Below are 17,153 nucleotides of genomic sequence, written 5' to 3' on the forward strand. Positions count from 1 at the left end.
AAAATAACGGAATTGATCAAGAAAGATTGCTATGGATGTCAAAACGATCATCCCAGTCAAATTCAGCACGATAAATGCCTGATGCTGACTCAAGAAGAAAAATTGGACGAGTATGTGGACGAAGCTTGGAGTCTTATCTCGGACGAAGTCGTGTGGCATCAGTGGTATAAAGACTTGCGTGAACATTCTTGTCCACCATTAACCACTCAAGAGATCGATCGTATCGAAGCTCTCCTGAATCAGAGTGAGGAGACGAAACGAAGAAACGGTTATTTGTCAGACATTTTCAAGCAAAAAGTCAGGATCGAATTGATGACTTATTATTACCTGTGAAGAAGAAAAAAACAAAACATGGATACCTGGGAAACTTTATTACCTTTTGAACCACAGTTCGTATACGTCTTCTTGGAATCCTGTCGTCTGTGCTAAAGATGAACTTCCTCATCGCAAACCTCAAGACCATCTAGCTTATGTGATCAACACGGTCGATAGTCATCTCCCAGGAACCCACTTGGTAGCCGTTTACTTTCCTCAAGAAGGATGTGTGGAATATTTCGATTCGTACGGATTGCCCCCTTTGGAAGACGATATCATTGCCTTTATGAGAAGAAATGCTCAGACTACCCGATTTAATAATGTGAAATTACAAGGCACAGATTCCTTGGTGTGTGGACAATATTGTGTGTATTTGCTGCATCATCGCAGCCTGGGCTATTCCTTAGAACATTTAGTGACTCATTTTGATCCTCGTTCTTCTTCTAGAAATGATGTGAAAGTAGATCGATGGTTTTGTGACCATTATGCTTATCTTTTGTCTTAAGCTAGGAAACGTAGTGGCCATCAATGGCCTAATGACTTCCAACAGTGGAAATCACAATTTCATTCACAACGTTGTCAACCCTGTTTAAAGTAGAGTGTGAATTGAAAAAAAAATGTTTGAGATTTGAAAAAATATTTGATGTTATATTGTTGGATTATTGTTAAAAAATGTTAGAGTTGTTGGTTAGTGTTAAGTGATTTTTGAATAAAAAAATGTTGTGTTTTGAAAAAATGCCTTTGTGGTTTGTTTGGCTATAAGAATGTTGATTCATGCTCTTTGACTTCTCTCTATCTCTCTCATGACACTCATTGAACGTTGCGGCTCGAAAACCGTGTAGGGATGTTTTCCTTCGCGTCCGCGCTTTGACTTTAAAGCCGGGTAAGACTCCAGTCTAACCATCCATTGTCGACTCATCCTCCTACGAAGATGTGCTCCAAACTAGCTAAGCTAAACGAAGCCTACGTGAATTTGCATAGGGTCAGACACAGTCTGATACCGAAGCCAGAAGAGATAGAGAATGTGAGAATGTTAAACGTCACTGAAGACCTGATAGAAGAGCTCTTCAGAGAAGAAGTGAACAGGGAGAAAGAAGAATGGACAGAGAAGTACAGACTTCAGAAACAGTAGAGAGAGCAGCAACAGCAGCAGAAGCAGCAGCAGCAGCAGCAACCTGAACCTGACAGAGGCTTTGTCGATTGTCGTATCGACACCAAAGAGTTCTTCTTCTCTTTCCGAAGAAGCAGACCTATCGTCAGAAAGTCTATCCTCAGAGGACGTCGCATTCTTAGAAACTAAAAGATTGCCATAGCAAACAAAAAAACAGCCCTTTTCAGGGCTACCTCAATACTCTAGAAAAGAAATAACAATCGATTTGCCAATGTGTGTATGTAGAGTAGTGTGAATATAAACACTGACTCTTTTTTATAGTGTGAGTGTATGTGTTTGTGTATATGATTGTGTGTTTGTAAGTGCTCACGTACGTTTGTGTGGATAGTAGATTAAGATCATGTTTTTTGCTGTTTGAGGTGTGGGGAGAGTAGATTTGGGGGTTTGATTGGATTGCTTTGCGTATGTGAATAGTATATTATTTGTTTAATAAAATTGTTTAGAATAGTGATGGGCAGTATAAAAAAGTGAGTGAGTGTTTCTTTTAGGTCCGCGCGTTGTTTGGTCATGATCTAGGTAAGATCAATTTTGTTTTGGGGGATGTTTTCCATCACGTCCGCGCTTTCAGTATAAATTGAAACTCGTTCGGCAGTCTAGCTACCCTTGTTGATTGATCAAGAGAATGAACACCAGACTAGCAAAACTGCTTGAACTTTATGTACACCTGGAATATGCCAGGCGTATCGTGAATGAGCTGGCTGCAGAGGCCCTAGTAGAAGACGGAAGGATGAAAGAGGAGGAGAGAAGAAACAAAGAAGAGGAGGAGAGAAGAAACAAAGAAGAGGAGAGAGGAAATTTCAGAATCCCAGAGACAGAAAATTGGGATTCTGAAGCCACTTATCCCGCCTCTGCTCTTCCCCCAAAACGAGTGAAAAGAGACTGGGGAAGAAGATGTGTGTGTTGTGCCAGGCCTGGAAGGTGCCATCATTAACCAGGTGTCATGGAGTTCAAAAAAACAAACAGCCCTTCTCAGGGCTATCCCAATCTCTAGAAAAGATATAGTAATCTATTTGCCAATGTGTGTATGTAGAGTAGTGTTAATATAAACACTGACTCTTTTTTTCCTAGTGTGAGGGTATCTGTTTGTGTTTGTGTTTGTGTGTTTGTGTTTGTAAGCGCTCACGTACGTTTGTGTGAATAGTAGATTATGGGTTTGTTTATTGTTTCTTAGCGCATGTGGAGAGTATAGTTTGGGTTTTGTAACCGCTCACGTACGATTGTGTGGACAGTAGATTATGGATTTCGTTTTAATGATTTGCGTGTGTAAATAGTAGATTTGGGGTTTGTTTATTGCTGGTTCACGTATGTGGATAGTAGATCATATGAAATGAGAAAAGTAGGGGATGTTTTCCTTCACGTCCGCGCGTTGTTTGGTCATGATCTAGGTAAGATCAATTTTGTTTTAGGGGGATGTTTTCCATCGCGTCCGCGCTTTCACTATAAGAACCCACAAAGTTTGATGTTGGAACCATTCTAAGGAATAACTGAGACAAAATGACTCAAGTATCAGTTTTATTTAATCTATTGAGAGTCATCTATTTTTGGATAATGGATGTAGAATATGTTGTAGGAAGAATAGAAGAGGAATGGAGGCATGGAGATGATAGCAGGGATGATAGAAGAAGAAGTCAATAAGTCAAGAGGCTTCATTAACCCACCTTACTTCAGAGTGGGAAGTTTGAAGGAAGCACTGGATCATGTCATCCAAGTCCGGTGCTTCCTAGAAAAGATATTGTACTGGACAGTGTAGAGGAATGTAAAATGGGGGTTGGACAAGATGAAGAAAGGGGAAGATCTGATGAGAAAAGTAATGGAGGAAGAAGTAGAGAAGATTAAAGAGAGATGGAGGGAAGAAAGAAAAGATGAGGAAAAGAAAAAGAAAAAGGAAGAGTTTGAGAGGCTTAACAACAATTGGATGAAGATACAGACGAAGTTTAGAGAGTTGGGCCATCCTGACTGGTTACCGGAGTCAGATATAAAGAAGAAGAAAGGATTATTAGAAAAGATAAGGGGATGGATGAAGAAGTGGAGGAAATAAAAGAAGAAGAAACCCAAAGACCCTTTTCAGGGCCACCCATAGGTCTCGAAAAGAGATTTGACTTTCAATTGCTTGCCCCATTTTTTTTCCCCATGTTCAATTTCCCTTGAGGCTAGAGTGACCCAAGACTTTTTCCCCTATGTTCAATTTCCCTTGTCCCTATATCGTCCCACGATTTTTCCCCATGTTAATTAACCTTGTCCCTATATCGTCCCACGAACTATTCCCTAATGTTAATTCCCTTGTCCCTATATCGTCCCAGGGGTTTTCTCCATGTTAAATTTACATAGTCCCTATATCGTCCCAGGGGTGTTTTTAATGATAACTCCCATAGTCCCTAAATCGTCCCCCTTAACTACTAATGCATGTACGTTGAAGAAAAGTGTTACAAGAATAACCAAAATTTAGCAGATACCCAATAAGTAACAATAAATTAATAAATAAAGGGGGGGGGGGGCATCGGTTTACTCCCAAGTAGGGGTATGTTCCGTCTGTGCACAGGCTGGATCCTTCACCTAATCTCTCACCTGATAGAAATACTCCAATAAAAACCAATAATTATAATTCTTTAACAGAAAACTAATTGGGAACCATGAAGCAATAGAACTAAAAGAATGTTCCTTCTATTTGTTTTTGTTTTTTTTTTTCTTTAGCTTCTTTTGCTATATAGAAGGACAGGGAACCTACGCATGTAAGCCACATGACGCTACGCAAAGTGGACAGGCCTGTGAAAGAGTCTCAGAAAAACCCATACGAAGGACATTGACAGACATGACACAAAGACGGGGAAAACATAGTACGCATGGTTACCCCAAAATTAACAAGAATAAAATTGTTAATTTTCCTTTTTTCTTTTCGAATTTTTTTTCTCCAACCAAATAGAATTTAATAGTCTTAGACGCTCTTTTAGCCAAATTTAATCTCACTGGTAGACATGTCCGTGCCCCAATTTAAGAGAAGCATGTAAAAATAAAAGAAATGCGGATACTTAAAACAAGTCATGGCTGTCTATCATAAATCTGTAAATACGGGAAACGTCTCACTATGACCAGACACTTAAAACAATAGGATTTATTTTCAAAAAAAGTAGAAATGCAACTGTTTCCCATTCAAATTGAAATATAAATCTAACGCAAAATTATTTTTAAAAAAAACAAATTATATTTACAAACTAAAGAGAATAAATAACAACACTTTACTTTAGAAACGAGATAAGGGGATAGGTTTTGTGATTTTTTTCCTTCTTATTTCCTCCGTCTTCACTCATTAATCAAATAACAAGGGAAGGGATTTCGGCTGGGCAATTAAAGCCGAAACCGGATGATCAACCCTTTAGAACACACTAGGCAAAATAAATATCCCATCCAAAATTTTAAATTTTAAATTTTAATCAAAATTCTAATATAAAATTGAAACACACACACACACACACACACACACACACACACACACACATACCTTAGGGGGAAACATAGAAACATGAAAATACTGTCTAGTATCCCTTCCCCCCACCCCCACCCCCCCCCAAAAAAAAATAGTCCTACGACCTGACGGCTTAATTAAATGGTACTCTTTGAGCACATAAAAGCCTGGGGGATGTGATTCAAATTACTTTCCCCATGAATAATTAAATAGCCTGCCGTGCAGGCATAGAACAGTGGCACATGCACATTGTGCGAACGCCACTATACAATCCTGTGCCATACAATTTCAAACCAAACCTCCTCACGATGCCAAGTGGGAAATAATCCTGAACCAACATTTTGACAGATCTGGTTGAACATCTAGGATGTAATCTGGCATTAAGACTGAAACGGATAGAAATTTGGTATTAAGACTGAAATGGATAGAAATTTCGCATTAAGACTGAAACGGATAGAAATTTGGCATTAAGACTGAAACGGATAGAAATTTGGCATTAAGACTAAAACGGATAGAAATTTGGCATTAAGACTGAAACGGATAGAAATTTGGTATTAAGACTGAAACGGACAGAAATTTCGTCTTATTTTTAGTTTCTCTTGCGTTGTGTTTCCCTGTATAGCTGTTTTAGTGAAGCAGCTCCACGAGACTCCATTGTTATGCAAGTTTAAATTATCTTAACTGATTTCTGTTTCTTTTTTAAAAAATCGATTTGCTTCTTAATTCGTATGGAGTGAGGCTGCAGATGTGTTGTTGGTGTTGTTAACTGTTGTTAGTTGTTTAATTTTTGTTTTAAACAGATGTATAATTTTCATGAGATCATTTCTGAGGGCTGCCTTATCGGATTTCTTATGTTATCGATATTGATAGTCTCTTTTTATAACCAACCATTTGATTTCATGAGTGATCCATGGATGTCCTTTTATTGGTGCCTAGTTTTATAACTGGTAAAGATTTTGAAATATCTCACTGAATTTCACTTTTGAAAGAAATCTATAATTTTTCAGCATATTTATTTTGTTAAGTTTCTAAAACTGTCTTTCGAGTATTAGACACGTACTGTTTACAATGATAACATTCTTCATTCCTATACATGTGTGTCTTGATGCATGTTTGCTTTTGGTGCTGATTTCAGAGCAGACCATATTTTAATTAGATATGATATCTAGTTGTAGAAAGGTGAAATTTTATGAATTTAAAATTTTACCCAAGGAGCTCTTGCCCGATTTTACAACCGTTTTCGTCAATACCAAATAGAACGGGACCTACAGCGATGCGCTTTGGGTCGTGTTATACACACAAAACACAGTGACGTTTTACCCATAACTACCGACCAAGCTAAATTTTTTCCATCGAACAAAGACAAGAACCATTGATTATTTTGTATAAATTGTGATACTAGGATGAATTTTAAACACAGTTTAATTCCTTAGATATGATACATTAGAATGGGAACTGGTTGCAGCATAGGCCTTCCGTCCACTGGTATTTAAAGTTCGCTTTATTTGATTCCCAACTGCAACTCTTATTGAGCTGGCACCTGTTTCCAAATGTCTCCTGTTTTCAAGACACAAGGAATATTCACGCCATTGGCGTGTACTTGGGTCAGCCTTTTATGACCCAAACCAGTCCACCACTTATTTCTGTGGACGAAAGCCAGCATTTCTGAATAAAAAAAAATTATATTCAGAGTTTTTTCAAGACGCGCGATTATATGCAGAATGCTCGCCGACTCGGACCATGATTAATTTGGACCAATACAGTACATGCTCCTTTCTCCTATTCCCATGGGTTTTCCAATCTTGCGCTATTGACAATTCCGTTCTAAATACACCGTTACGCCATCTGCCATCGTTTATAGTTGTAGTATTATAAATAGGAGAAGTTTAATCTTTAATAACTAATAAGTCTTTCAACAGTGTTACTTTTTCCGGAAATAAACAACCAAGCAGTGAATGAATGGACAGTTTATCAAAGATCTACTTTCCCTTTATCCCCATACAACTATAAGTCTCCAGTGACTTAAACTAAAAGCTGAACCAGATTTTTCTTAGATGAACAAGGCCATCAAATATTATAATTGTTTACAATGATGCAAGCCTAATCACATGATTGACCTTATTTAGATATCGCTTACATCTAGAAATATGGTAAACAATAAAGATTGTTTTATTGAAATTTTTATTTCATCCAGAAATGTTGTAATTGTATATGGCTCTTTCAGATTGTATAATTAATAACATACCAAAATATATAAAAGAAATTATAACATTAATACATTACAAGAAAAGCTGTAATGAATAATAATGGGAAATTAAATCATATGCTTGACAAAGAGGGAACTAATGGAGTGAATGGAATAGAAATGTAAGAGCGATGTTTCCTGAAAACACCACAACTGTCTTTAGAAAGTACAGAATCTATTCCAATAACAGCATATCCATAACAGATGGGCAAACGTCATCATCAAAAGCATCGACCATCAACTGAAATGAAGAGAATACAATTTTGCAAAGAAAAGCTTTTTTTCATAAATGAAAATCAAAGATAAATAAACACAAAATTATGTACAGAAGAGACAAACAGTAGAAATGTTGATCAGCAGAAGTCAAAGTCACTGATATAGAGGAATTTACAAACAACTGATTATTGTCAATATGGGAAAATGTGATGGACTCACTGTACTTCTCAGAAATGAGAATAATGACTAGAGAGTGTCTTTTCAGGTGCCCATATTACCTCTTCAAAGAATAACTGGAAAGAAAATTGTATATGTTCATAACAATCATAAATATGTGAATACTATTAAACTTGGTAATTTTAAGTTTTCTGGAATGGACAATTCAGTGTATTACTTGTGACATTGTGTTCATTTCATAACCTGTTTGGACTTCTATGTAGTGAGTACATTTACTGCAAGAATACAAGAATATCTGTAGACCTTATATTCCATTTGACATTTTAGATTGATATCATTTACAATATTTGCTGAATACAGGATTGGAGATAAATGGTAAATAATCTAGCAAGGCAGCTTTCATTAGCAGGTAAATGATTGTCTTTTATTTACAGGTGTCTTCTTGTTTAGTACTGTGAGAATATGGCACAGCGTTCTATGGAGACAAGACAGATTTTTATTGCATAGACTCAGTTTTCACAATTTGTTTTCAGTGTTATTAGTTGCGTTCTTTGTCAGTAAAATAATCTATTTCAATTTTGTATAAATATGAATGAGCTGCTTTAAAGTATTTTACTGTTAAACTAGCAATGCAAGATAAACAGTCTTACATTATTTTATTTGATTTGCAGATAAAACTATTATCTTGTGTAAGTGTTTGAACTGCTCAATATAAATGCAAAATAATGAGAGAAAAAAATATTTTAAACATTTGTAAATATATTTACAGCTGAGATTAAGCATCATTTTATTTCATGTGGTTTGTAATATGGTCCGAATAAGTCTGGTCCAAATCAGCCAGCATCTTATATGCAGATTCCATCTAAAATGAATGAATCCTTTAAAAATTGCACAGAGTGTCTGCCTCAGATATGGGAGGTCGCGGGTTCGAACCTCAGCAGAGTCATACCAAAGACTTCAAAAAAATGGTATTAACAGCTGCCTCGCTAGGCACTCAGCATTAAGAGGTTAGTGTTAGGTCTGGTTGGCATGGTGTCAGGATAATATGACTGGGTGGGACATCATGCTACATGTCTGCGGTATGATGCCTCGGTGCTAGACATCACTATAAACTGTCACACCGCAGACATTGTAGCGATATGACTGATTATTTTTAAAGCTATGTTAAAAATCTAATTCACACACACACATGCACATAGCCAATTTGCCATTAGCATAATGAAGTCTGTAATGTTTATTATTATTGCTGTGTGATGTGTGTGTGTTGTTTACAACAGCAAGATAAGTGAACTAAGTAATATACTATCAAATTTGCAAGAGGTTTCTGAATTTGTATGAGCTGTGGGCCAGTATGAAAATGCAAAAGAGTGCTAGCTACAGGAGATAATGTGGCAGAAGGATGAGAGAAGTGTGAACAAGGAATCCAGGGTGGAGACTTTTTTGCCATGTTTGAACAGATGATGCTGATTCATCACTAATTACCACCCTTTACAAATCATGCTGATCTGCCACCAAATATGGCTGCCATTAATAAAAGCTGAAAAAATGATTCCTTCTAAAAAGTTGCATCTCATAATTTGACAAAATGCAGCTACAGCATCCTTGCTTGAAGATTTCTTATTTTTGTCAAACAAACTGAGCTGCCCCATGTACAAAATTAGAAGAAAAAATTTTTTGGAAATAACTTCTTCCCAAAACAGTTCAAGAGAATTTGATCTAATTTGACAGGTAGTGTACTGGGTACAAGAGAATTGGACTATATTTGACAGGTAGAGTACTGGGTACAAGAGAATTGGACTATATTTGACAGGTAGAGTACTGGGTACAAAAGAATTGGACTATATTTGACAGAGTACTGGGTACAAGAGAATTGGACTATATTTGACAGGTAGAGTAATGGGTACAAGAGAATTGGACTATATCTGACAGGTAGAGTACTGGGTACATGAGAATTGGACTATATTTGACAGGTAGAGTACTGGGTACAAGAGAATTGGACTATATTTGACAGCATTCTGGCATGAAGGCATATTAAATTTGTCCATATAATGCTGATCTTGCATCTTATATGGTCTATATTACTAACAACAAAGACATTTCCAGACTTCAACAAAATACTAAAAAGAAGTTCAGTAAATTAGACTGGTAGCATCCTAGCAAGAATGCCTAGAAAACTGGTAAACATAATGCTGATATCATTCGTTATGACAGTTATTACTGAAAATATAAAAATATTCAAGGAACTTCTTTTTAACATCTTCACAATACCATTGTGGCTGCCAACATTTTATAATTTCACTATTGCATTTATATACCCTGTTCGCAAAACTTTATTATTTGCATTTGATGGATTTAATGCAACAACTACCAGAATACATATCCTAGATACAGTATTCATTTTATTAATATGTTTCTGATTTGTAGGCTCATCCTTATCTGGCACAGTACCCCAGCTGAAGATAGCTTTAGTTGGTAAGTAAAACTATAGTCATGATACCAGTCTGTTAAGTCTTGGAGAAAAATCCTGGAAAACATTGTTTTCAGAACCTATAAAATTTGTAACATAAGATTGGTACATTCTTTGAAAAAATGTAACATTTTGAAAATTATTTTTCAGACAAACCTAAAGGAAATATACATTAATTTTAAGGTTTTACTAGAACTTTGTATGTCAGTTTGGGCCCTTTGAAGCTTTGTGTCAGTTTCCCTTTAGTAGGTAAATGATGTATAGTGAGTGGGTTAGATGTTAGAGCTTAACAGACAAGATTAAGATGCCTAATGATCTTGATCCAAAGACTAATTGCATGCGCATGTCTTTTGTCACATCGCTTTTATAAATATCACTATGAACACTTTTAATCTATTGCATTAAATCCTTCCTCAAGGTTTTTAACACTTACATTTTATTGCATACCATATCCATTGGAATTAGAGCAATTCTGGCCTAAAGATGGAATAAGTGCTGAAGTTACTGTATTTGACCATTATTGTTATATTTTGGGAAGTACTTATATCTAAGCCATAATTTTATTCTATGAACATGAAATTCCACAGTTAAATTAAATATTCATGATATTTCAGATTTCTTCTTTTTCCTCTATCCTTTTTCAAAATAGGTCATTATATTTTTGACAGTTTAAAAAGTTTAAAAAACTTGTACAGGAGGAGGGAATTATGTCTTATTATCTTTCATTTTGGAAGTTTTTCTGGGGGGATTTTGTCCTACACCCATATAGCTCATACATTTTAAAATGAGAGATTGGAAACCATTTTTTTTTTTATATCTAGGATAAATTGTCCATCAGAACAATTCAAAGTCAAGAGAATAGACCAAGGATCAAGTATTTGTATTGTTTCATTATAGTAAACAACTTAAATGATTAAAACCTTTGCATTTACTGTCATAAATGTAAAAAGTCATTGAGTTAGCGATTTCAGTTCTTTAATAATGTCTTTTAGTAATTGTGCTTGTTGTGATACATTTTGGTTCTGTATGTTTGATTTGCATTTGGATTTTATCTACTAATGATGGTTACCATTATACAAAAGACATGTCTACCTTACTGAGCTTTATCAAACCTCTTCCAAAGGGAGACTCATTTGTTCAGCCTTAACTGAAATGGTCCTAATTTAATACCATACTTTTAAAAAAAACTATTTTGTGTTGATAATAGAGATATTTCCCTATACTGTACAAGTTTTTATCATTTTTATATTGTTATATATAGACATTGGCTGTTAAAGGCATTTACTGTTAATATTTATTATTAATGCTAAAAATTTAAATTTTCAACCTGTCAGTTTATATTTTCCACCTGATGGCCTCATTTCCCTACTGATCTCTTCATTTTCCCTTGATATCCTCACTAATTTTCTCTCACATGGGCACCTTTTGTACTCATTCCACCACAAATCCACTAGTAACTTTGTTTCAGCCAAAATCTCTAGGTATATTTAATTAGCATGTAATAACTCCACATTGCCATGTAGATTTTGAGGTGATGTGACAATGTCTAATGTAATCAAGACAGAAATTAAATGTTTATTTAGAGGTGTTTGCCACCGTAATATAGTACTGCCCTAGTGCATGAGGATTAGTGATGTAACTGTGTCATCTCGATCAATCTCTCTTCATTGCCAACATAATGTTCCTTAATGGATACAAAGATATACTGATCTGAATGCATGAATTTTAGCACAATATTATTGTTGCATCCACATATCTCACACATTCTCTCATAAGAACAAAAGGCTGTTTGAGTGTCACAAGCTGTTTTATTGTAATTACAATTGTGAGCTTACTGTTGCTCTAGGAATATACCTCGCACATAACTTCATACATCTTAATTTTCACTGGTTGAACTGGACAATTGGAGGAAATAAATGTCTACAACATAGAGAAGTTTCTTTATTATTCATTGTTGATAATTATACTCGAAAACATATGAACCAGGTGTTATCAAAAGGAAAAGCATGTATGAGAAAAATGGGACATAAACTTTGTGTTTATTTTTTTTATACTAGTATGCAGAGGTTGGCAGGTATTGAAGGTAATGCAAATCTTTTTTTTTGTCTGACACCTTTATATTTCATGATGCTAAGCACTCAGAAATATAAAATAATTTTATGTATAAATTTTTGCATTTTCAAAAAATTTATATTTTTTGTAAATGAAAACGTACATGATTTATTATATTCACACAAACTCCATATTTTAAATAAAAATGTATTTATCCTACAGAAATTGATGAGTCAGCAGCTCCACGTCATTTTTTGTGTGCATTGTTCAGAATAATGAGAAAATATGTACTGAATCACATTTTAAGAAGGGGCCCCAAGTGGCCGAGTGGTCTAAAGTGCTCTTCGTTATGGATCACTGCCATCTCACCTCTGTCTTCGTGGGTTCGAGTCACGGATTCGGCTAATGTGGGTATGTGAGAAAGCTTGCCAGTAGCTTCTCGTGGGTCGGTGGTTCATTCTGGGGTTTTCCCAGGTTCTTCCTCCACCATTAATACTGGCTGCCATGTATAGCCTATCGTGTGCTGAAAAATGGCATTACACCCTACAACAACAACAACATTTTAAGAAAAATATGCATTTATGTCTTGTTTATTTAGTTTCCAACTATTGCAGCGAACTGTATAAGGATATGCAAATTTAAAGTTTGGGAGTACAATTTACACTTTTTTAAACATGCACATTGAATTGTATTCAGATACTGTGAAATCTGAAATATCTTGTGAGAATTCACTATCTTATTTTTCTTTTATTTCTTCTCCATTGTTATATCTTTGAAATTAATCTCACCATGAAACATAGTATTTTGTATTGGGTATTAAGATAAACACAAAGGCCCTACTAAATGTTATTTCTTCCCCCATATCCCTTTTCAGTCCTGAAATCATCTGTTTTCTTCCAGGCTTTGAAATGTTATCCCCATGAATATTTGAATTGTATTTTACAGAGTTTACCTTCATTACGAACATTGTTTCCTGGATTTATTTTTGTTAATTTTTTTAAGGTGATTCTGCATGTGGAAAGACAAGTGTACTCATGAGATATGTCCACAACCAATTCAGCCCACTTTATATTCCAACCAACAAGGTAGTTATAGGTAGGTAGATGTGGACATACGAATAGCATGACAAAATATGAGAATAACAGAATTAGAACTTTATAAACAGCAGAGTAGCTTCAGAAAAATAAATTATTATACACTATTTACCCAAGAAAGAGCCTGAATTCTGCAGTCTTTTCCTTGAAGTCATAAAATGATACTATTGTTTTCCAATCCCTTATTACCATCTTTTCAAACGAGGGTGGAACTACTTTTTTTTCTCAAGGTTTTCTGGTATCAGCTGAATAAGCGTGAATGACTATAACATAGTGTCACTTGACATACAGAAGGAAATGAGTAACATTTTCTGTAACAAACCAGTTTCATGAAGTTCCAACAATTTGTCCAATCCCATTGTAAATAACTGTCAAAATAATTCCGTCATTCCCTGATGCCTTACTCCCATCATGGCTTTTCACACTGGTTTTAGCTTGGCCTCAGAGAGAAACTTTCAGAGTCATTCGGCTGTTGGAATCTTCTGTGATGCAAAATTTAACAACTGCACAATAACTGTAAATGTCTGCTTCCTCCATGCATAAAAAAAATCTGTTACTATCAGTGATCATAATAAAGAGAGGTAACTGTTGTTTCATATGCTTCATTCATAAACAGGAATACTCATGCAGCTGATCAGTATGTAATTTTCTGTTCACGATTTAAGATAAAGTTGTTATTAAAAAGGTCTACACATTAAGCAACTTCTTTTTGTTCAGTTAAGTGATTTCATTAGATGTGTAGCAAACATATCATCATAATGTTTCAGTCTACATCATGTCTTCTCATCAGCATCAGAAAATATGGATGATGAATTGAAACTTCAAGTCTTGTAATGATCCCAGTTTTCTGATGCTGGCATCTCAACATGATTTAACAATCAAGATTGCGTTACTGTTGCTAATATATATGTATGTATGTATGTATGTATGTATGGATGGATGTATGGATGTATGTATGTATGTATGTATGTATATATATATATGAGACAGGATAGATTTTCACAAGACAGTTCTTTTGTATAAATGTCTACAAGGGACTGCACCAGAGTATTTGCAGGACTTATTCAGGCCTTTTTCAACAAAATACCAGTTGAGATCAATATCACATGGAAACCTTCTAGCACCAAAACCAGGAATAGAGCAATTTAAAAAGAGCTTCCAATACTCTGGTACAGTTCTGTGGAACAAGCTTCCACTACATGTAAAATCTGCTGAAAATATTATGGTATTTAAGAAGAGATATCATGAGCATGGGTGTGTTTATAGTAGATAATGGAATTTAATATTTTAATACTAAACATGTTAAAATAAACAGTAATTATTTCTGTCTTCATACATTGTGTATTGTTATACTCTCCTTAGAGGGCCTCAAGGGAGAATAGTCCTTGACTAATGAGTCACCCTCTATAAATAAAGAATTATTATTATCATTCTTATAAATTTTAGAAAATGCAGTGAGGAAGCTGAATGTACCTGCTGGCAGAGTTGTGTCCCTTGCCTTGTGGGACATACCTGGGAAAGAGGATATGGACCTTTACAAATCCTACTTCAGGAACTTAGATGCTGCAATTGGTAAATCCTTAGTTGATCCTTGTTGTTAAATTAGATTGCTTAGGTTTCTTCCCTAATTTAGTTTCTTTGTAATATTTGTGCTAAATTTCAAAGATGGTTTGAAATCTGTATTTAGCTTTTGCTGCATACTATATATGCAAAATGGCAAAAATAGTTTGAAAGTATTAGGACATTAATCTACAGATTGGGAGAAATACTTGATCACATATGATATCTTGATGGCTTTTTCACTAAAGGGTGTACATACTAACATATCTTCTAAATTTATCCAATTTTAGCAATTGCATGAGGAGATTGCTCTGGTGGCCTAGTGGTTAGAGCGTCTGCCTCAGATGTGGGAGGTCATGGGCTTGAACCCTGGCCGAGTCATACCAACGACTTGTACAAATGGTACTAACAGCTGACTCGCTAGGCACTCAGCATTAAGAGGTTGGTGTTAGGACTGATCTGCCTGGTGTCAGAATAATGTGACTGGGTGCTGCATGTTTGCGGCATGATGCCCCAGTGCTAGACATAACTATAAACTGCCACATTGCAGACATTGTAGCGATATGACTTAAAAATTGTTAAAGCTACATTAAAAATCCAAATCACACACAGAGAGAATTGAACGAGGACTTATTTTATGGACCTCTATAGCTCAGAAAACCAACATGTTCATTTGATATGCCAGTAACCCTTTTTCCTATATAGATAATGCATTAATTAAGAAAAATAATTGAATATTTGAAAATCTTTGGAGCCATTAAAAAAATTTAATTGGCTGGGTATGTCTCTTGCTATTTGAGCAAAACAAATGCCATTATTTAGATGGGTCATAGACAGTGTATTGTAATGGATGCAAGTCTTTGGACAGGAAGAAAAATCATTTTTATTTTTCATGTCTGGAGACTTATATGCATGTTAAAAAAAAAAAAAATTTCCGTGTCCCAATGCTTTAAGATTTATAAAGAAATGTGAGACTTAATGAACAAGATTGTCATACACATACCAGTCACAACCAGCTGTAATGTAGGATGAAGTCATTATACTGTTATGCATTTATATTGTTTTTTATTTGAGAGAATATTTTCTGATTTCTCCAAAATGTAAACAAAATTAAAGATAATTATAGATTTTCTAGCCTGTTGGCGATATGGTACCATCAGAATTTTTAGAGACCCACAGAACATATCATGATGAGCATCACTTGCATCTCTCCTAATTCTTAAACATGTTCAGAGAAGTATTCAATTTTTCTTTTTCCACATATCATTTATTTAGATTATATTATAGCAAAATTTCCGTTGTTATTTTATGACCTTTGATTGTTTCACATGGTCAAGAGGTGTCTGTCCTTTTTTTATGTATCTGTATTTATAAATATATTAAGCTAATCCCTGTCATATACACCTCTCCCTCGATAACTCATGCCCTGATAACTAGTGAACCTGCACATAATGTGGTGTCCAGCATGGATCCCGATTTTGTCCTAAGAAAATATATTTTAAATATCTTTTAAAATATGCTGAACGTTAAAAAATTACGATAAGAATTGGTAAATTAAACCTTGATACATCGCTTGTTTTATCATCAAAAATGGTGATTAATGCCAGTAAAGATAGAACCCATATTGTGAAATTTGATAGTTCTAAATAAGATATCATAGATTATGTAAGTTTTTTTATGATAGATAGTTGTCAATACACTGTAAAAAAACAGTCTGGTGAAATAGTGATCAATGAAAACTTCTAGTCAATGCTAACAGGTGGCATCAGAGAATGAAATAAACACCAATTAAATGTATTGATATGTGAAAGTCATGTTCTAATCCTTTAATTCTGTTTCATTGTAAACATTATAATCGCAACGTATTCTCTTCTATGAAAACATGAAAAGAGTCAATTGACTGTCACATCGAAACCTGTGAGCACTTCTGTGAGAACCTAATTACATGCCGGCTTTGCTTTGATCAACAACTTGGGGAAGTGTTTGTTGCATTAAAAAAATCAATTAAAAGAGACCTGTGTTGTTTTATCACTTTAAATATGTCTTTTGTATCAAATCAAGCAAGGGAGGTACAATGAAAAAATGTTAAAGGTATGCAAATCCAAGCATAAGTTCTTGTGATCACTACCGTTCTCAGAATTCATTTTATTTGACCAATCAAAAATGGTTTCACATTTTTATGTACTATACATCATTAAAGTATATACTAATCAGTAATGTATCCTAGTCATTTGTAAATGTGACCATTAGGTTGGCTTAAGGATGAGCAGAAACTTCAGAATTACTTACGTGATGTTGATTCAGATGATGGGATCAAACAAAAATGAGCACAGACTGCACGTGATACCAAATTAGATGATGCAGTGTACACATGATTTACACAGTAACGTGAACTA

At 35.0% G+C, this 17,153-nt stretch overlaps 1 protein-coding gene across 1 annotated transcript in view; it reads left to right on the plus strand.

Annotated features, from left to right (window-relative positions):
• The first annotated feature begins 6,289 nt into the window (after positions 1-6,289).
• Positions 6,290-17,153, plus strand: part of LOC149797273 (uncharacterized) — a 58,243-nt gene continuing 47,379 nt past the window's right edge. The window contains exons 1-4 of the mRNA XM_089961984.1: positions 6,290-6,431; positions 10,009-10,056; positions 13,106-13,198; positions 14,644-14,769. Coding sequence (XP_089818110.1) covers positions 6,395-6,431; positions 10,009-10,056; positions 13,106-13,198; positions 14,644-14,769 — 304 coding nt within the window. The 5' untranslated portion in view covers positions 6,290-6,394. The remainder of the gene's footprint in view (positions 6,432-10,008; positions 10,057-13,105; positions 13,199-14,643; positions 14,770-17,153) is intronic.

The sequence above is a fragment of the Sinohyriopsis cumingii genome, chromosome 6, assembly GCF_028554795.1.
Source record: "Sinohyriopsis cumingii isolate HCF-2022 chromosome 6, ASM2855479v2, whole genome shotgun sequence".
Lineage (NCBI taxonomy): Eukaryota > Metazoa > Mollusca > Bivalvia > Unionida > Unionidae > Sinohyriopsis > Sinohyriopsis cumingii.